The following is a 20262-nucleotide window of genomic DNA, read 5'->3' on the forward strand; positions in this document are numbered from 1 at the left end:
CTGATATCGTCGACGGTTGTAAACTGCCTACGTCGAAATAAAACCGACACGATTTAACCATACCTCAAGGCAGCCAGACAAAATTGAGAAAACACAAAGGACCTCGAGTAAAGTCACTGAGAATTTTCAACACAGCATATAATTGTGGCAGCCAGTGCGGAACACATTTCCAATGCGTCGAGATAGTTTGACGGTAACTTTGACTTGAACCCGAAGGAACTGCGATAGTAAAAATGTAGTATAAGCGTCACGTTCGAACAAAGAGATATGTTGGACCGCTCACCGTCCAACGTTAACGTCCAACCACCACGATCATGGTACATAATGTTCACTTCAAATCTCTGGATGAATCCATGTCTGAGATATGTATCACATCTGTTTACAGAACCGTTCCGGGTCAGTGATTTCCCATGGAGCAACTGTATGAAGTCGGTGAACTGCTAATATGCATGATCAAACCCATCAAGTATTGCATTTTGCAGCCTCTATGCTTCTAGCAGTATCGTATAATATGTTCAGTACGAGCATCAAGTTTTGGTTCGAGAATTTTCAGATCAACGGAGCCCCTGAGCTCCCCTTTTGACCTCCTTCTCATCGCACACTGCAACCAAGTGACCACATCCTGCGTTCCCAGGATCTTCACTCGCGATTAGTTGGGACTGCTTGAATGGCAACATCTTCCAGAATCCCAGCCCGCCTTCATAACCAAACCAGCGATTCCCGGGACAATGAGGACCTCTAAGGGAAAGCACAGCGAGCTGGAAGACAAACATGACCATGAAAAGCGCAGAATTTGCACGCCAGCCATATCCAACAAAAACGTCAGTCCCGACGGACGTTCCCGTAATTTGACCCAGAAAAACCTGCGACAGTCATTGACTCATCTGATAAGCCATCTGATAACGGAAAATGGGAATTGACGCACTGATATGATCATCAGTGCGTTCAAACGCGAGCGCGCTGTCTCCGAAATGCTGGGTTATTGTCGATCAGCATGACAGAACTGCAAAACACACTGGCATGATATTGTACCTGAATATCGATGCACAGAGTGATATGGATTGAATTTGGCGGAACATGTCTAATCCAAAGCAAGCGATGATGACCGCGGCGATGTTTACACCTCCCGCCCCAGTTTGTACTGCTTGGAACACCAAAGACAACATAGTCGAAACAACAGTGGACCACCATGGCGCAAGCCGATCGAGCAGACGGCCAAAGAATGGTACGATAATTACACCCAACATTCCAACGAGGCCAAATATGCCAATGATCACGCTGACACGACGGCTTCAGCGAATGAGTGATAATAAAATAGTGTTACTTACGTGGAGTAGGAATATGGCGGTTCACCGAGTAGGAACGTGAGGGTCACCCACCAATTGGTGTAGCATGCGCTGCCAGCCCAGTTCGTTAACATGATCTGTCCGACGAGAGGTTCGGTGACGACATATTTTGCCATTGAACGAAATATCCCGAGGTAGGACAAATCACGGTTCTTTACTGGATAGTCCGGAAGTAACATGTATGCACCACCCAGGACAATGCTCTGGACGCCGATAGACATACAGTACACAAATCGCCAACTCGTGAAATTGGCCACTATGCCAGACAGCACGCGTGCGATGAGGATGCCAAGCAGATAACCTGACTGAACAATTGAAATAGCTGATCCACGACGGGCAGGAGGAGCGAGATCAGCGGCTAGTGGCATGAGAATTTGAGGAGCGACAGACGTCAACCCGATCAGAAACGAGATGATCTCGAACACTACGAGGTTTTTTGTGACGGCAAGTCCTATTGTTAAGGTAGTTGAAAGCACAACCAAGAGCAATATCAACTGGCGCCGACGAAGGATGTCACCGAGTGGTGTTATGAACAGAAGACCCATACCGAACCTTATTCACTGTTAACAGTAGCCATTGGGGAGTATTGTGGAACCTTACCCAGCTTGAACCAGCGATGGTATCCTGTGCGAATGTTAGATTCGCCGATCTCGGTTAGACTTGTGGCTATTCACACCTTGCCACCTCATCATACGTGACATGGAAAGAGGCCGATAGTTGAACTTTGAGGAATACACGTTAATACAACACATAGAAGATGGTGCGAAGCTACCGTACTTAGAATTGGCTGACAATAATATAGGTTGGCAATAACTGCGTCGAAGTTAAGCATGTATCTGAACGTCCTGCATATGGCATGGCTTACCTAAAGTACTGCTTATGCCAAAAAATACATTGAGAAACATTCCGAAGTGGAAAGGCTCATCAGGGTCATAACGGAGTCGTCTCGGAATAGGAAGGCATCCGAAGTCTTTCGAGAATGTCAGATCCGTCTGCGCTGGGACAAGCGACGACGGAGTAGGCTGAGTTTCTGCTGAACTGACAATTGTTTCAGCGGGAGAGGTCATCGCTCGCGCAGCAGGAAGAACGTACTAGTATCCTGTAAGACCTGACCACTAATATATATATATATATATAATTCAGTCTGTTCGAAAAAAAACCATAAGTCACGGTGTAGGTATTTGAGTACTAACTCAAAACGTGTTGATAGTGCTATTATCAGGCGGAACATGGGACCGCCGAAATCTCATGAATATGCATCATGGGGACAAACTGAGCCCCATGACTTGAACATACAAAAACTACGACGAGATGATCATGATGGTGTCAGCACAACCGTCAACACAGCCACATGCGACACTTACATTACTGAAAGCGGGGCGGCAGTGCTACTACTAGTAGTTTGATATTTCTGTAAACTTTCTATTTCGTGCATTATTCTCACTGTAGGTTGACCGTTTTGTGAAGGACAAAGTCATAGCCGAAAAGTGGTCCGATCCGAAGCCTGAAGCAAATACTGATAGTGCATGGAAGACACATCCCATGTACTCACAATTACTACTCCGATGCGCCTGGCATGAAAGCACCGAGGCTAAAGTGGAAGATTCAACTTTGGGCTGCCTGTCACTGACATGCGGAGCAGTGCGTACTAATAAATCAATCCGTCAATGCGCTGTCAAGACTCGAGAGTATGACGGAGAGGCTTAACATATTCGAGGCTTGTGTCGAGAACCACCTACATAGTATGATTTTGTTAGGGCCGGCTTGGATCGGAAATATGACCGATAAGCAGGGACAATTGAGAAGCTTCGAACACGGATGGAGCATTGTAGTCCGATGGATATATAATGAATGCCCCGATTACTTCTAAAGCAACACGTGTCAGAAAATGCTCAACATGAGGCTGAATTATACAACTGAAACCGTTATCGTGCTATTCTCAGCGGCGCAGAATATGATGTAAAGTATATGAGAATCTGAATGTTATGTTTCGGATGAGAAATTGACTCACACTAATATCGTCGACAGTTGTAAGCTGCCTACGCCGAAATGAAACCAACACGATTTAATCATACCTCAAGGCAGCCCGACAAAGTTGAGAAAACACAAAGGACCTCGAATAAAGTCATGGAGAGTTTTCAACACAGTATATAATTGTGGCAGCCAGTGCGGATGGTAATGAACACATCTCCGATGACATGTCGAGATAGTTTGACAATGACTTTGATTTGGAGCCGAAGGAACTGCGATAGTAAAAATGTATAAGCGTCATGTTGATATCGTTGGAGCAAGAAACTCACCTGAGAGACTTCGGACCGGACTTTGCATTGAGGATACTCCCTCAAATTCTGTCCGTCCGCGGAAATCGATTGTGTGTCTGGGACTCATCAGCATAAAGTCCAATCAAACAGGACAACCCGGCTGCCGTAGGAACGTTCACCACATCTTGTGGTTTAGGCACTCGTAAAACAGCAATGCAGATGTGGGCATAATGGTGAAAGCCACTTACATGGTCCTGATGGACCAAAGACTAGATGGAAATAATTTGCTGAATGGACATGGCTTATGCAAGAGTGAAAGATTACACTGATATGAAGACCTGTGCTCATCCTGTGTCTTCATCGATGACCATTAGTATACTGAGCAGATGCACAGCAAACGAAAAGCACGAGATGAGCCAACGCCAAGAGGATTCTTGACTTTACGGTGGTGCACCTGGTGTGGTGCTATTGGTATCAGTCATGGACATCCAGGAGGCGGTAGGTTGAGTTTGTGGTGTTGATGAATACTCAACCATCAGTGGACGGATGAAGAGGCTTCATGCACATGCATGATGGGCGGTGCGGGAAAGATTTTTTTACCTAATGCAGACGACTTGAACTTGAACTCAGTTGAAACTCGCACTCATAATGGAGACACCATACACTTGCCGACAAACACTGAAAACACCTGCACCGATCTCATGTCTGACTGAAGGACCATCGGGTCATTTCTTTGCAGGCTCAGGTGTGGGCTTTCAATCAAATCTCATACCGATGGATCATGTAGACTTACTCTTTACATACTACAGATGACGGATCCGTTCGCGTATATAATCAAGAGACTTTGAAGGTCGTGAAAGCTATCAGAGGTTTGGGAGAAGTATCGTCTATTGTATGCATGGCGCATAGTGCAGGTGGCCTCGGGGACATATGGGTCGCGTCCGATCGACATGTACGTCTCGACAAGTCGGGAATCTATTGCATGTGTCTGAGTCTGACACACCGTGTTTTCAATTTATGCAGGCTCTACGTTTTACTATGGACACAGAAAAGATGATCCTTGCAAAGGCTGATGCGACCTTGACGTTGGAACTTGGTGCCAAAAATGACGACGTGCTGAACGAGGTAGAGGGCGTAACATCATTCTGCATATTTCCGACTGATCATGACCAGCTAGCTCTCGCTCAACCAAAAAAACAGTCAACTGGCATTTTGCCTGGACTCTGGTACAGTCGGCGTCGCTGATCTTTCCACGAAACAAATAACACACATGAAAACAAGTCATGACAATGTTTGTATCTTTCGTGTTTCAGGTGCATACCTCGCTCATAGTGATGCAGATCTGTGGAACGGTGAAGTTCATTCCTGATCGTCCGAGTGAACTTGTCAGCGGTGGATACGACTCTAGGCTGCTACATCACGATTTTCATCAAAGGACCATATCGTCGCGATTCGATCTAGGTAGTTTGAATTTTTGGTGATTTGGATGTCACTCATTTTTTAATATTTCTCATGTCAGGAATGTCTCACCTGTCCGAGTCCTCAGGCGTTTTAATGTCTCCGCCATTCATATTATCGTCTGCCATGTCACCATCTGGTGTTTTGGCTGTGGGAACCGCCGATGGACGGGTATGGATTGGCACCAGCGGAGAGAAAATGTCGCGAGTCTCATCTGGCACATCTGTCAATAAGAAACGACGGAAGTGGGAAGGATTGAAGCAAGATGGAGCATTCACAGCGGATGTCGGACATGGTCCTATCACTGCTCTGTACGTTAATTACTGCTGTACTGTGATATCCGAACTGAGACAACAACAGGGCATTCATCGGGCCTCGCACACTTTTCACATCCACATTGATGGGAAAAGTCACCCTCCACGAAGTTGGTGGCCCAACTGCGGATGGAAAGTTGGATTTATCTGCAAAATGGATGAAGGCGACAACTGATGTGAACAAGGTTAATGGGATCATTGCTACGGGAGACTTGATTATCATCGGTGGCTTGAGTGAGAGGGGAGAAGGCATGATAGAGGTTTGGGAGAAGGAGCCAAAATCAGGTGATGTATGAGTACTTTATTAAGTCATTGCAAGCTCACTGTCGACTAACTATCGTTTGTGTGTTGTTATGTAGGTGTCACTATAGCGCTGCCAGACTCCACTGCCCAGTGCCAGGACCAGGAGCTAACTAGCCCTTCCCGCACGTGATTTTGATACGACGTAGCTGTGGCACTTACCGGTCTAGTGAACCACCAGAAGTCTCGATGACGAAGGATCCCTCTATAAATGGGACTTCAGCCGAGAATGCCCTATTGTCTCATGTTGCCAACCTGTTCTTGAACCCTTTAACGGAGCAAGTCAATCCGGAAGACGACAAGCAATGAGGGTCCACCTCCTCACAATCAGCACGACAGAACAGCACCTGCCGATGGGAAAAGAGAGCGTCGTGAATTTGTTGCGAACAACCATCTCCCTAATCCTCCGCATCTTGAAAGCCTCTGCTGAGGCATCTCCAGCTGTTTACCATTTCTAGAGAAGCCTTCTCTCTACGAGCTCGATTGCATCTAAGCTATCCCTGCAATCATGCAAGCTGAGAACGGTACCAGTTTATGCAAGGGTGCTAATCCCTAGACCGTACTTGAATGTCTATGAAGAATTCAGAGGTGGAACTGTCTGTGACGACGACGGGCGACCAATCCAGATATTTGTTCGTGAATCTTTTGATTTGTCTTGGAGAATGGGCTTGAGTTCTATCCAAGCACCGAATTTCACTTATGTACGTCCGCTACAGTATAGGACCGGTCGTTTACCCACCCCCATTCGTTTACCCACCTCAGGTAAAACTTTTGATTTCTTCATTTTTTTGTATCGACATATAGAAAGTAATTAAAGATGAGGCCTCAATGGATATTGCTATAGTATATGATGGATGTGCAATGTCTGCGATGTTGTGCACGACACAAATTAGTTGTTTTTTTCTTCCTCAGTGAATTCTATTCAGAGCAATAGTAGATCAATAAATTTTTTAAAGAAAAAGTGGCTGGTATGATACAAAGTATATACTTCAAACATCATTTTCACCTGCAACAGATTTGTGCAAGTCTCCTTTGTTCCTTCTACAGAGTGGATATATTGAACACAGGTAGTTTTTGAAGGTCTTATCTTAGCGAGTGTGTCACACGTAGCTGTCACGCTTCCCAACTCTAAACTCGTAAAGCAATATATTGTAATTTGTGTCACTAAAAACCATGGTAGGACGAGCAAAATCTCATACAAAAAAAAGGCAGATTCTACGAGAAGAAAATGACATGATCATGGCTCGGGCAGTGGCTATTTACCAGGCCGAGCTTGCAAAGGAACCCACAGAGGACAAAAAAGGACGACGAACAGTTTGCCGTGAAGTCGAAAAGGAATATCTTGTGGAGACAGGAAGAGTCATCAAACTCAATGACAGCACACTTGCGAATCTGGCAAAAGGTGGTAGGAGGCTTAGTGACTTCAATGCAGAGAAAGGTTGGCTCACCCCAGAGGAGACGGAGAGAGCAACAAGAGCAAATTTCGAGGCACAGAAGGTTGAGTGGGAGGCAGAGCGAGATTTGGCGAAGTTGGAGAAACGGAGGCCACGGTGGAACAAACCAAAGATGGGAGAGATTGAGAAACCTGTGTCGAGGCCAGAGCGAGTTCAGCCAGAGGTTTATGACAGCGAGCAAGAAGATGATGATGGAGAAGAAGAAGGTTGACGAGCGTGTGTTTTTGTTTAATCTCGCATCAATGTCGCATCATCTTATCATTGCCTTATTGAATTACAAATTTACGGCGCGCTGTGTGATGTGACATCAAAAATTACTAAAACGAGGTGGGTAAAGGACTTGTGAAGTCAAAGATAAGGTTGTTTTCAATGATTTTGCTGCGACACACCAGCATCGTCACCGATAGCTCTAAATTTCGAATCACAGTATTTACATGTATGTTAGAGAATTACTGTCTATTACAATTTTCCAAAAAGAAAGCCAGTGTAAAGTGACATGCATTTCAATTTGTTGTGGGTAAACGACCGGTCCTATACTGTATGTGATGGAAGCAAATCGAATTTTAATTTAACGATGTCGTACTATCATTCGACGGGAAATGCACAATTTACACTTATTGCTGAATAGCAACACAACAACAACACATATTCGTATCGGATCTACTGTAGTGTATACTTTAGGTCTCTGTGCATTAGGCCCAACAAGAATTTTTTAATTTTGTTGCGAGCTTGTTGCAGCGGCAGCACTGGAAGTTGAGGTGTCGAAAACACAATAGAAATGCACAATTTCGTCACACTATGTCACGCGCGGCACCTCGGCCAATACACAATGATATTCACAGTCCGACAGCGTGCAAAGCGAATGAAAGTCCAGTGTTCCGCACCGTTCATAACTTCAAGCTTCAATAACGAGCTCCAAATCAAATTTCATTGAGGGAATAATATCTAGTAATAAACACTAGGATGTGCTGAGTGATCATTATTTGCTGAAACTCTATTTAATGGTGCAGGAAGGCCATGCAGGGGGTAAGGCATGTATCTGCCAGTGGACGGCCCAGCATGTAGCTGTGGTGGGAGGTCTTGTGAAGTTCGAAGAGGACGAGCCCCTTCTGGGGCTGGCATGTCATAGACATAGGGGCGCACAGTCTCCTTTGAAATAGGACGTCCAGTTGCACCCAAGAACTTCATCCAATCAATGAGAACCTCCTCTTGGGCTGGTGTAAGGTGCCGTTGTTTTGCATGCGCCTCGTCTCGTGGCAGAGTCAACCCTTCACATCTCCTACGCACTGTGGAATATATGTGCTCGACACCATGCATCTTGGCTGCTTGTAGGAGGCTTTTAGTTTCACCCCCACGCCATGTATCGATTGCATCCTTGATACGTTTTTCACGATCCTCGCGTGTGAGAGGAGGTTGTGAATGTGGTGAAGGGCGGTTGCGAAAAACTCGAGCTGTCCTTGGCATTGGTCGACTGTCCTTGTAATGTAACAATGTCCTCTGGTGTCTTCAAAGGAACAGATGCTGGTATGTGCCGATTCTGCCGAATGCAAAGAAAGCGGAGACTCAACCAAGCCGAGAGTGTGATTTCCCAATCTAGCCTGACCGTCACGCTTTGCTCATGAATCGCGAATAGCATGCTGTGGTGGTGTCCTATTGACATAGAAACACCTGGAGTAGATTCAGGATGGTGCATTTCACATATTTTGAACTTTCTGTGTTGATAGGTTAATGGGATCTGGGTGGATCTTGGATTTAGTGTCCAAAAATCACTCATTTTGGGCACACTCGCACAATGTTTCATCTCGGGAAGGCTTCACAGCACCGATTTTAAAATTTTGAATTGGTAGTATTATTGAATGTATGCTAATAATTGTCCACCAGCTGTTCCGAATGAAATATATGTAGAGTGGTGAGCTCTGGAGTGCATTGTGCATTATCCATCGATTGTGCATTCCGAATCAGGTGATAGTACAGGATTGCGAGTAACGAAACTTGAAGTCACGACTTGTCGATCGAGTACCGCAACTCTAATTCGAACTCGGAGACCCTACCACCTTGTCAGCTCGTACGGTATCTCTTTTGAAAATAAGACTTAGTGAAAGCTACATAGAAAAGACACTCACCGATGAACCACATCAACGTAAGCTAATTTTTAGGCCCACTTTATTTTCTCTATGAAAGAACTATGGGTGAGAGTTTCGTTGCCAGAAAGCAGTGGCAATATTAATTAGAGAGCTGGCAGCTGCGTGCGCAGGCACTGCGCTTACGGCTTGGCAGGGCCTGTGAATTGAACACACCGCCACACCTTAACAGCCTTGCACGCACAGTACTTAGAACTTCAATATTCTAGACCACTTACCAGCGTTTTTCTTCACGTTCTTTCATTTAGTCTCTCATATAGGAGACAACTTACCTGCACGCGATGTCAAGGTACCACGAGGTGTGTTTTTTTTTGCTTTTATCATCGTTCAAGGTGCATAATAAGACTGGTGATAAACAGGCTGACGAGGCACAACGAGGACACTACAATGACGGGTACAACCCTCACCCATCTCAGACACCTAATCCTTATGAGGAGCAATTATATGACCCGTATGACCCAAATCGCTACAATCCTCAATTTGAACACCGACCCTACGATCCGAACCAGCAATATCACCTCCCGGACCCATTCCTTACCCCGCAAGTTCAATCCACCCCATTTCCTCCATCCCAATCACAAGATTTGTATCAACAACAACAACATTTGCCGCAGCCACCAACGGACTACATCACACCGCATGCCCACTATAGCCCTTTCGACAACGCACCGCCCGCTCCACGTCCGCAGTCGCAGTTTGGTATGGATTATGAGATGGTAGAGCGTGAGGACAATGATTTGGGCGATATGCCACTGCTGCAACACAATGGTCCCTATGCAGCAACATCAATGCCTGGGAGTTACCAAGAGGCCGTTTCTGATGATCGCTCGGAAACTAACATTCGCTACGGACACATACCACAGCGCGTACCCCGACGGTACAAGACCATCAAGAGGGTAGAGTGAGTGTTCCTTGTTCAATATAATCCCTCTCCCCTCACAGCGCACAGACTCTTCCATGGTAACCTCGTGCTCGACTCTGCAGTACCAACAAAACTGCTGGATATGTGCGCGAATCGCAATGAACGCGAGTTCACCCACATGCGCTACTCCGCAGCTACATGCGACCCGAATGACTTTGAGAAATCCGGGTTCAACCTTCGCCAGGTGCACTACGATCCTCCACGGAAGACGGAACTTTTCATCGTGATGACAATGTACAATGAAGATGAGGAGCTATTTTGTCGTTCAATGCATGGTGTCATCAAGAATATCGCTCATTTGTGCAAACGAGATCGGAGCAAAACATGGGGGAAAGATGGTTGGAAAAAGGTTGTAGTCTGTATCGTTAGTGATGGGCGGTCAAAGATCAACTCTCGGACGCTGAGTGTCATTGCTGCCATGGGTGCATATCAAGACGGCATTGCGAAGGTACGTTTTAATTTTGGCAAATGGCCATCTTATTGATGATAGAGAAGAATATCGTCAATGGGAAACCTGTCACAGCACACATATACGAGTACACCACGCAAAGTTTGTCTCTCATCGTCATTTGTCTATCTAATCTTAACGCAATCACAGTATCGGTATCTCCTTCAATGAAAATCGAAGGCGCCGAGAAAGGGGTTGTTCCCGTACAGATCATCTTCTGCCTTAAGGAGAAGAACCAAAAGAAGATCAATTCCCATCGCTGGTTCTTCAACGCCTTCGGTCCAATATTGGATCCCAATGTGTGCGTTCTCCTTGACGTTGGTACAATGCCCGGCCCCACTTCAATCTACCATCTGTGGAAAGCCTTCGATATCAATTCGAATGTTGGCGGTGCATGCGGCGAAATCGTCGCTCTGAAGGGCAAGTACGGACAATATCTTCTCAACCCACTCGTTGCAGCGCAGAACTTCGAATATAAAATGTCCAATATTTTGGATAAGCCGCTAGAAAGTGTGTTCGGGTATATCACCGTGCTGCCTGGCGCGTTTAGCGCATATAGGTATATTGCCTTGCAGAATGACAAGATGGGGGAGGGCCCACTGCAGAAATACTTTTTGGGTGAGAAGATGCATGGTGCAGGTGCAGATATCTTCACAGCAAACATGTATCTTGCCGAGGATCGAGTAGGTGCTAAGTGGAAAAGATGATGTTTCGACTGACACTCGTTCAGATATTATGCTGGGAGCTTGTCTCAAAGCGCGGGGGATCGTGGATTCTGCACTACGTCAAGTCTGCCTACGCCGTGACTGATGTTCCCGACCAGGTCAATCTGACTGTTCAAGTCATGATGTGGTGCACACTGACCCTTTCCAACAGGTTCCGGAATTAATTTCTCAAAGACGCCGCTGGCTTAACGGCTCTTTCTTTGCCGCTATACACTCTACCGTTCATTTCCACTACCTGTATCGCTCCTCGCATTCACTCATGCGCAAGTTTTGGATTCACATCGAGATGTTTTATCAGCTGTACAACCTCATATTTGCCTGGTTTGCCCTTGTAAGCTTCCTTCTGTACCATTCTTTACACCATTGTGACTCTCATGCGCATTAGGGTAACTACTATATTGCCTTCATTATTCTCACCCAAGCACTCGAATCCTACATTCCTCAAATCCACATCCTTAACGTCGTCCTCAACTACTTCTACCTCGGGTTACTCATCATGTGCTTCCTTCTCTCGCTCGGCAATCGACCGCAAGGCTCGAAATGGGGCTACACCCTCGCTTTCATTGGGTTTGCCATAATCACGGTTTATATGACTGTCTCGGCGTTACTACTCGCTTACAAGGCCATTGAAGGCGTCGCGCAGAGCGAAGGACGAGCGATCCAGGCTAGCGATCTACTGTCGAATTCGATCTTTAGAGACGTCGTGATCTCGTTGGCGGCGACGCTGGGGCTGTATTTCATTGCTTCGTTGATCTTCGTGAGTCCTTGTTTGTTCTGTGTCTTTTTATGTATTGATGACCTTCGAAGTTTGAGCCATGGCATATGATTACGTCCTTCATCCAATACCTCCTCATGGCGCCGTCGTATATTGCAGTCTTGAACGTCTACGCGGTACGTCCTTCTTTTTCAGTACAGCTCCCAGTCGTTCACAAAATCTCAGTTTGCCAATGTCCATGATGTCTCATGGGGAACAAAGGGCGACAACAAGGTTTCCACTGATCTCGGTGTCGTCAGCGCGGGCAAGGGAGACAACAAGAATGAAGTCGAGGTAGCAGTACCCACGGCTGAGACTGACATAAATGCAGCATATGAAGATGCTATGCATGTTCTGTCCTCAAAACCACCCAAAGCGGATTCCAAGCCTGATCCGGCAACGCAGCAAGAAGATTATTATAAGACCTTCCGGACAAACGTATTGCTGGTTTGGACTTTGAGTAACGTGAGTAACCATTGAATAGGTTCGTATTAGGGACACTTTCATTGACGTCATGGGTCTGCAGGCTCTTCTGGCTGCTGTTATAATGTGAGTGTTGAGAGGTCGCAGGTGTGGCCACTCACTAACGCTTTCTAATTGCAGATCAACCACGAGCGGTGTGACTGGGTACATGTCGTTCATTCTCTTCTCAGTTGCTGGACTTGCATGTAAGGACAAGCTTCTGACGCCACATCATTGCTTGAACTGATGACTTCCGTTTTTTAGTCATTCGATTCCTGGGCTCGACAACGTACATGATCGTGCGCTTGTTTGCAGGGGAGTGATGATTTTTTGAAGCCCGATATGACACGACATGATATGATATGGACTTGCATGAAGACAATTTATGTCTCGTTGATATTAAAATATTGCTGTATTTTGTATCTTTGTGTCGTGGTAGAAATACTTGTGTAAGTGGGTCAGGCTGCCGCACGGGTATAAGTGTTGTTATATCAAAGGTGGGGGATACTGAAAGCTTAGCTTTCAGTATCATTGACAGCATACACTGTTCGTTTCTGAATATCTGAGAGTAGATCCGATATCCGAATTCAACAGAGCTGGTGTTCTTTCCATCGATCATGTGTGAAGAACCCATGTACTTTTCTTTTACGCCCACCATCACATCACTCATACCGACTTCGCCTTGACATGATTTTAAATCGTATCGCACCCGGTCGGGCCACCGTCACCCACAACTGGATCCTTTGGTACACGCCAAGCTACATCCCGACCTTTCCGAAACCAACATATGAGTGACGTGACCACTGAATCATGCTCACGGCATTTGGACAAAATGACAGCTTCTTTAAGCGCTGTCGTACTACGACTCGTAGTCAACCCTCATTTGGATATATACGAGCGAGTGTTATCATTGATATAATTTAGAATCGCTCACTGACATGTTTGTTTTTCTAGGGCCCTTTGACCAGCGGATTTCAGATACAAACACAAAGCTCAGCATCAATGTATGCTACTCACTGCACTATCGTGCCAGCCTCAGGAAGTGCTCCTACTTAGTGTTTTCCTTTGATGCCTCTATGCGTTTTTGGGACCCTAAATCGCTTTCACAATACATGTTACGTTACAGCCGCCATGATGCAGTCTGACGTTCTTTAACTGGCCAAAATGGATAGATCATTTACCCACAATTCAATTCGACTTCGAAGGTGTGTTCGTGAAAGTTCGCGTCTCCAAGATGTTATTGAAAATAATTTATTTAGAAATCCCGAGTCCGCGGCTGAAAAGTAGTTTCCTCAAATGTAAACCCAGGAAGCCATCGAACAAGAGTTTGAAGTTTAACATAGGTATCGAAGGGAATAGTTCTTCATTGTAACAGCAATGAAAGTTGAGTCTTGTGCAGACACTCAAACAGGTTTCAGGTGTCCTCGAGACTGTACACTAAGTCATAGGTCGACCATGAGGATGGTGCAACGCTTATTTCTTGATGGGAACTGGGCATACTACGTTGTGGTGAAACCATGGGGGAATGTGAATCAAAATTTACCCTCATTAAAATCTCATCATAATGGTCATTTTGCGTCAGATACCAGGTATGCATCTCTTCTGACTCTAGCCCGTCCATGCACACATATCCAGAGATCGGACCGTCGTAATGCATGCTCAGTTTTAGATGCGCCCAAAGGGCGAGCGAATGCAGCGTCCGAGGTCATGAGATAGTACCTACTAGTTAGGGCTTTTTTCCGCTTGTCGTCCGGAGAAGATAGACGGGTGACCCGTCCAGGAAAGCGTGCATGAGGTGAGGCTCAAACTCTATCAGTCAGATAGGACAGGTTTATCACGATTGATTTTTTTTTTTCCGTCCCACAGTGGATGACTTCTCATAGGCAAAAATAATACAACATACAACATAATCTCACCCTATAGGAAGGTGTACCATGCTGGGTGTCATTCTTAAGCGCCGTTTCATACTACCGCTCCTGCACTTCACAAACTTCCTTGTATACTTTCGCATCCTTACCTTATTTACATAGGGGCTAGTTTCGAGCTTTTTGAGGAGCCGAATCTTTGAGCCTGAAGCCGGCGCTTGCCACAGGGACAGCACCAGTAGTAGCCGTTTGAAGTCTAATATCGTTGTGATAATTTATCTCTCCGTAAGTTACGTATAACTTCCCTGACTACAGGCTTCAAGGCTTCAAGCTCGGAAATTATAATCTTACTTCCGTAGAGTTACGCGAGTAAGTGACCTCTAGCCGGAGATTTCAAATGTCTAGAATAACAAGCACACAGTAAACAAAACATCATTACGTCCCAACACGTTTTTCAAAGTTCTCAGCGCTTCTGGGCGAATACTATTGGTAGGACCTACAGGGCTCAGTTTGATTGTAACAACTTTATACATAGAATGTCAGCATACATAGAGTAATCCCACTGTTACATGCGCACTACTTTCCTACAGCTGATGGACATGTGAGCAGACTTGCATCCGAGTCGAACTATAACTTACTTACATAATTACGGATATCATTTGGGAAGCTTGAGAATGACGACCGTGCCATCATCTCTTTCGATGTGGCAGCAGGCGAGTCGTGGTTGTTCATCATGGAGTCAGGGAGGGAAAAGTCCCCTAGTCTGACGTCCGGGATGCATTGTCTATACAGCTGGCTTTGCATGTTGTTTTCGTACGGCTGGGGGCCGTCTTGACCCAAGAGGTTTAGAGGCATGTGATTGCGTGGACAGTTAGGCTCGAGTGAATTGGGATGAGCACAATTAACGTTCGCGGTGAAAGACGAATTGACATGATATGGGATGTGTGGTGTCAGGGAAGATGGGGGCGTGGATACATGGACTGGGTACCGGAAGTGGTATCTAGCAGAGAAGATAAGAACAGAGCGCGGACGACCTAAAGAGCTTCCGAGGAGTGTTGAATCTCGACGATACACATCCTGAATGATAGTGTACATAGTGGGATCTTGTGGGACTAATCATACATCTGTAGCACATCAAAGTGGGAAAGTACGTACCTGGGGATCTGCACAAGATTTCCCAGAATTTAGGAACTAAGGTCGTGCTGTAGAGCAATGGACCGTCACCGGACAGGGTTAGAGGACTGGTCAAATATGGTCCAACACATTCGAGCTTCGTGTCCTCGCTGTGTATGGGCGCACCATCCAATACAATTATATAGGATGACTTGCCAATGAAAACAGAGGACGAGACAAAGGTTACTGTGGGATCGATGTCCCTCATGCGACGCGGCATGTTCAAGGAGGGGTGAAATGGAGTAACAACTTGGGGAGACTTCGATGGAAAAGATGGCAGGGCAGATGAACCTGAGGATGAGCTCGGGCTCCTCGACCATGAGCTAGACTCTGGTAAAATGTCGATGTATACTGGAGTACGTGTGTCTGGAAGCTGATTGCGTTTAGATAGTGACATAACTTGATTATGTTTCTTGTTAAGAGGATTTACGAACGAGCCAGCAGATGAGCTGTTGAGTTGTATAAACATGCACACAGATGTTTATCCCCCCACCTTTAAAAACATCGTGATGAGGAAAAACCTCCACGACCCGGCTTCCCTCTGCGAACAATAACATACGCGTGATGGCCTTAATTACTTCCTAAGTTCATTGGCGCTCTTTCAATACAGGCACAAACGGCACCCATCGGAAGACGAGTCGGAGATAACATCGTACTCACATTTGGTTGTGTCCCTGAGTTGTTCCAGACCACCAACTTTTGTCTTCGATCTGGGCTTGGTTGCCTAGCAGAAAATGCACTCGCGTTAAGATAATCTCCTAAACCCTGAAGTTGATCTCGAACTGGGTACAACGACCGGCATATGACTTACTAAGCATTACTTGTCCCGTGGAAGTTTCGACTCGGTTATTTTGGTGCAACGGTCTTGTGGTGTTCTTTAAAGTACTAAACTGGTCAATTTCCCTCATTCTTGTCTTCTGGAAGTTTTCTGGAATCCTTTGGGGCGTCTATACAACCCGGATTGCCTTATAAGTTAAACCTTGGCAATTAAGTACGTGCCTCGTCAGCTATGTTTATGCCGCTTACTTGCGTTAAAGCTCACCAGCATTAAATACTGCGCCCGGAAAAATAAGAAAAATACAAGCTCGCACATTCCATCATCGAGTCCATTTGTATGAAGTTGGAACACATTTTGTGTTGCGGTGATGCTTTTATGGCTAGAATGATTGTTCATGATAGACCAGAGGTGCAAATTAGTCCATGACAAAATCCGAAGTTCCTGAAACGATCCCATAAGCTTCATAGTACGACAGATTCTTCAAGTTTAGATTTCATTACAAATGCAAAATAACTGATATCAATCTGTCTGGCAGACGAATTCCGTCTTGCCTCAGGTGTTAAACGCAATCCATATCTGTGTATACGCATGGTGTGATGCCACTCCTCTAGTGGTGCCCAGAAGATTTATTCCACAAAGCCCCCAAAGTCCGTCAGCCATTCGAGTTCCGGACGTGAGCAATGGAGATATGTAATTCATACATTGCTTTCATCATAAGGGAGTCATGGGTATGTTGCATGATGCAAACTGTAAATTAGAAGGGGACACGCATGAGGTGAATCGAAATTCTTCTTCTTCAAACCGGTCTGCATCGCGCAAATCAAAAAGAATGCGCGAGGCCATAACACCATGGAGGACACCTTGAAACCTGGTTATGATGGTTGAGCACTTAGCATTGGACACGAAGGGCAGCCACTTACACATCGATGATGCCGCTCTGCCCGACTGAGACCTGCACCAATAGTTCATATCTAATCATGACAGAGTAGACGAAAAGTACGTACCGGTAAAGAAAAAGAAACAATATTTGCGATAGAGATCGCTGAGAGCACGATTAGAAGAGACAAAACAGAATAAATAAACTTCAGAACGACATACCAAAAAGCGACAATGCATATAGTAAACTTCCCTTCCACAAGTTCGACACCAATCCATTGACGGTACGTATGCCAACAGAGCGACATGTTAAAGAGTGATATATTGTAACAATAACCACCGCTGCACGGATTTCGTCAGTAGAATCAAAGGAAGGCAGCATCGCCAGTCACTCACTGAATTCAAACAGCGCTGCGCTAGCGAACATGCCCATAATGAAGTGTTCCACTTTGGAAGCCTCCTCTATGGAGCTCTTATTTGATGCCGGTGCACACACACTTTCGAGTTTCGGAGACAGCGCCAGGATATCGCAGATGAGCATTGAGATAGCAACAACCTTCATACCCTGATATTACTATGCAAGTAACAGAATTGCCGAATCACTTACTATGTAGCTCGCCAATAGAAATCGTTTGATATTCTGCTTATCGTGCCACAAGGCAAGTGTGCGCATAAGAAGCAGACCTGAAACATGTGAAGGGAGGAATTACTTGATTAACACGATCGCAGACCTTCGGTAGCCAACATGATAAGAATCAGGGCACCTGGGAAACGTCAGGGGACATGTAACTAGTGAGCATGAGGTACCTACACCCAGCAGTCCGATATGTTGTCATGCACTGTGTTAGCGTTAGCGTGATGTATGGTTCAGAGACAATTATTTACGGTTTCCACTGATTGTGGCCCTAGAGTGACTGAAAAGCAATAAGAACATTTACCTCAATAATGAAGTGCCACTCACCATATATGTCACTTATAAACCATGCTATGGGAACGTATCTTGTTATGATAAACATGACAGACGCGATGTTCCAAGGGCCCATGCTGCTGATCAGACGAACTTCATGTTCAAATGTCAAACAATAATCGAATACCTAACGAAGGGGATAAGGTCTCGAGCGGACTTGCGAAAAAAGTGCACGTCGAACTAACCCAAACAGTGGCCGGTGCAACTTTGCCAGCACTTAAGTACAGGATATCGCGAGCAAGGGAAACTAACCACGAACCTCGAAAGTACTATAAGCAAAGCACGAGGGTCAGTTAAAAAAGCTGGATGGTGAAGTTGTCACCTGCTCATACCTTGACAATCTGCTCAGTGTGAAGTAAAACCATAGATGATGTATGTTCGATGCTGCGTGGATCTGACTTGAGCCACTGAGTGGGCTTGTTTTCTTCAATGCGCCAGGACACTTCTTCACCATTTGGTGAGCGATATGGTCGCAAGCCGGGTGAAGAATGATTGAAGGGGGAACTTCAATCTTGATAAGTTCGGAGGGAATGCTGAGACCCGGCTGCAATTGAGAAGCCGCCGTGACGGTGACACGGGAAAACATGTCAAACCCACGTTATCGATAACTTAGACCAAATGGCTCTCTTCTCGCATGACCAATCTTGCTTAGAGATGTGTTCAAGTTGTGTGTACACGTCTCTAGATAGCATGAGGCAAGGAGCGCCGTTTGAGCCGAACGACGGAAGTCCTTTGAACAGGTGATGCGTTCTGCACGAACAGCATCGATGACTGGACGTTGCAGCTATTGGAACGTCTGCTACTTCCGCAACGTGCTCAGATAGTGCCAGTCAAACTGTGTGAAGGAAAGCATGTGTCTACGTACGTAATTTCGGAAGGTTCTATTCAGAGTACGTATTGCTGACAAGTCGTCGGTAGCTATACTAGCAACATCAACCCAGGTTATAGTTTCGAGTTTCAAGCAATCATCTCACTGGTATGATGATTGATCTCCCTCCGGGTCCTATTCCACTGCAGCAAGTCCCTGCAAGCCGTCATATGTAGTAAGACTGGTTCGGGATTTACCATACTCCTCAGATCTGTGCTCTTGGCATCGGACTGGGACTTAACTGCCGAATCCAGGCTGTCACCGGCGCAGCTTGAACTGGTACCGGTGAGTACAATTTGCTCTGACTACTATGTACACTGCAGGTGAACCAAGGGCCTCGTTGCAAATATTCGCAGAGGTGCATACAAAGGGACCCGAACTATTTGGATTGTTAACACATCATTCTTCAAATGATCGCGGTCAACGACCATCATAGCCGACTCGTGGGTGTCAACGCAGGGAACCTCAGTCCCGACACAGCGGAAAAACCGACATTTTACCACCTTTTTCCGAAATTACATTCGAAAGGTATTTTAGAGTGCTCTGGAACGCTCTAGCCAGGCTGTCCAGATCTACTTTTGATTGAAATTTTGCAAGGTAAATTGTTGAAACCCCAATGTGCGACAACCATGGGCTCACAGGCACCGTGACAACACGGCAGCCTTCACAAGGGCAGCTCGCTTTCAGGTGGCAGCGTGAAACGTACTATTAATGACACGATGCGAATATGTTTGTCCTTTTCGTTCAGCAGAGCTGCTAGCTCCCATGGAAAAGTACTACATTTCCTTACAATCAATCTCGTACCCTCAGCGAGGGTGATTGGTGATTGCTCCCTGATGGCATATTCAAGAAAGAGTTAATAAAAGTAAATACTTCTCATCATATTCTGACTACACCCTGACACATCCTTCCCCTGCTGCCGAACAGTCACCGGCGATTTTAGCATCAGGTCCACAGCTGAGCCCGCGATTAGAAATATGTTACACGATCTACTCCTTGTAACACTGAGCTACCGGGATGTCTGCAACTTCGGCATAAGGGACGAGATGGAAACAACCATGACTACAGCGCCACTGATAAGAGATCCGTCTACGTTGAATTCCTCCACGTTTTTGTTAATTTGATGGGCCTGCTGACTGGAAACACAGTT

At 45.8% G+C, this 20262-nt stretch overlaps 5 protein-coding genes across 5 annotated transcripts; 2 read left to right on the top strand and 3 right to left on the bottom strand.

Annotated features, from left to right (window-relative positions):
• Positions 1–554: 554 nt before the first annotated feature.
• EDB93DRAFT_1090123 (major facilitator superfamily domain-containing protein) lies at positions 555–2413 on the bottom strand (the record flags this gene model as incomplete). The annotated part of the gene is made up of 8 exons (XM_041446254.1): positions 555–863; positions 926–974; positions 1033–1278; positions 1329–1898; positions 1947–1970; positions 2023–2068; positions 2124–2159; positions 2212–2413. 8 exons carry the CDS (start codon positions 2411–2413, stop codon positions 555–557), a joined length of 1482 nt encoding a protein of 493 aa, XP_041305029.1.
• Positions 2414–4255: 1842 nt separating this feature from the next.
• EDB93DRAFT_1253033 (WD40-repeat-containing domain protein) lies at positions 4256–5675 on the top strand (the record flags this gene model as incomplete). Its single annotated transcript, XM_041453377.1, has 7 exons — positions 4256–4352; positions 4417–4559; positions 4631–4732; positions 4785–4898; positions 4948–5068; positions 5127–5376; positions 5426–5675. 7 exons carry the CDS (start codon positions 4256–4258, stop codon positions 5673–5675), a joined length of 1077 nt encoding a protein of 358 aa, XP_041305030.1.
• Positions 5676–9555: 3880 nt separating this feature from the next.
• On the top strand, positions 9556–12908 carry EDB93DRAFT_1298430 (glycosyltransferase family 2 protein; the record flags this gene model as incomplete). The annotated part of the gene is given in 13 exon segments (XM_041454643.1): positions 9556–9573; positions 9607–10175; positions 10224–10644; positions 10692–10746; positions 10795–11327; positions 11375–11467; positions 11521–11700; positions 11755–12126; positions 12177–12260; positions 12280–12588; positions 12608–12672; positions 12727–12791; positions 12850–12908. The coding sequence occupies 13 exon segments, from the start codon at positions 9556–9558 to the stop codon at positions 12906–12908; spliced, it is 2823 nt and encodes a 940-aa protein (XP_041305031.1).
• Positions 12909–14833: 1925 nt separating this feature from the next.
• On the bottom strand, positions 14834–16428 carry EDB93DRAFT_1163333 (uncharacterized protein). The gene is made up of 5 exons (XM_041450105.1): positions 16284–16428; positions 16117–16204; positions 15606–16032; positions 15093–15553; positions 14834–15040 (listed from the first exon to the last, which is right to left on the bottom strand). Exons 2-5 carry the CDS (start codon positions 16126–16128, stop codon positions 15035–15037), a joined length of 906 nt encoding a protein of 301 aa, XP_041305032.1. The 5' UTR covers positions 16129–16204; positions 16284–16428; the 3' UTR covers positions 14834–15034.
• A 410-nt stretch (positions 16429–16838) lies between these two features.
• On the bottom strand, positions 16839–19108 carry EDB93DRAFT_699590 (uncharacterized protein). Its single transcript, XM_041457139.1, has 13 exons — positions 18577–19108; positions 18504–18513; positions 18430–18449; positions 18239–18371; positions 18163–18191; positions 18089–18116; positions 18009–18041; positions 17885–17961; positions 17674–17833; positions 17500–17619; positions 17406–17443; positions 17322–17353; positions 16839–17269 (listed from the first exon to the last, which is right to left on the bottom strand). Exons 1-13 carry the CDS (start codon positions 18607–18609, stop codon positions 17113–17115), a joined length of 870 nt encoding a protein of 289 aa, XP_041305033.1. The 5' UTR covers positions 18610–19108; the 3' UTR covers positions 16839–17112.
• Positions 19109–20262: the final 1154 nt, after the last annotated feature.

The sequence above is a fragment of the Suillus bovinus genome (assembly GCF_016758785.1).
Source record: "Suillus bovinus strain UH-Sbo-P2 chromosome Unknown EDB93scaffold_53, whole genome shotgun sequence".
Taxonomy (NCBI): domain Eukaryota; kingdom Fungi; phylum Basidiomycota; class Agaricomycetes; order Boletales; family Suillaceae; genus Suillus; species Suillus bovinus.

Excerpts from the sequence above, each read along its gene's own strand:
- EDB93DRAFT_1163333 (XM_041450105.1), bottom strand. Across the intron at positions 15,554-15,605 it reads AATCTTGTGCAGATCCCCAG|ATCCCACTATGTACACTATC; the intron begins GTACGTACTTTC and ends TAGTCCCACAAG.
- EDB93DRAFT_699590 (XM_041457139.1), bottom strand. The coding sequence starts at position 18,609 with ATGGTTTTACTTCACACTGAGCAGATTGTCAAG. Across the intron at positions 17,834-17,884 it reads TTCTATTGGCGAGCTACATA|GTTGTTGCTATCTCAATGCT; the intron begins GTAAGTGATTCG and ends CAGGGTATGAAG. Across the intron at positions 17,270-17,321 it reads CAGAGCGGCATCATCGATGT|GTTTCAAGGTGTCCTCCATG; the intron begins GTAAGTGGCTGC and ends CATCATAACCAG.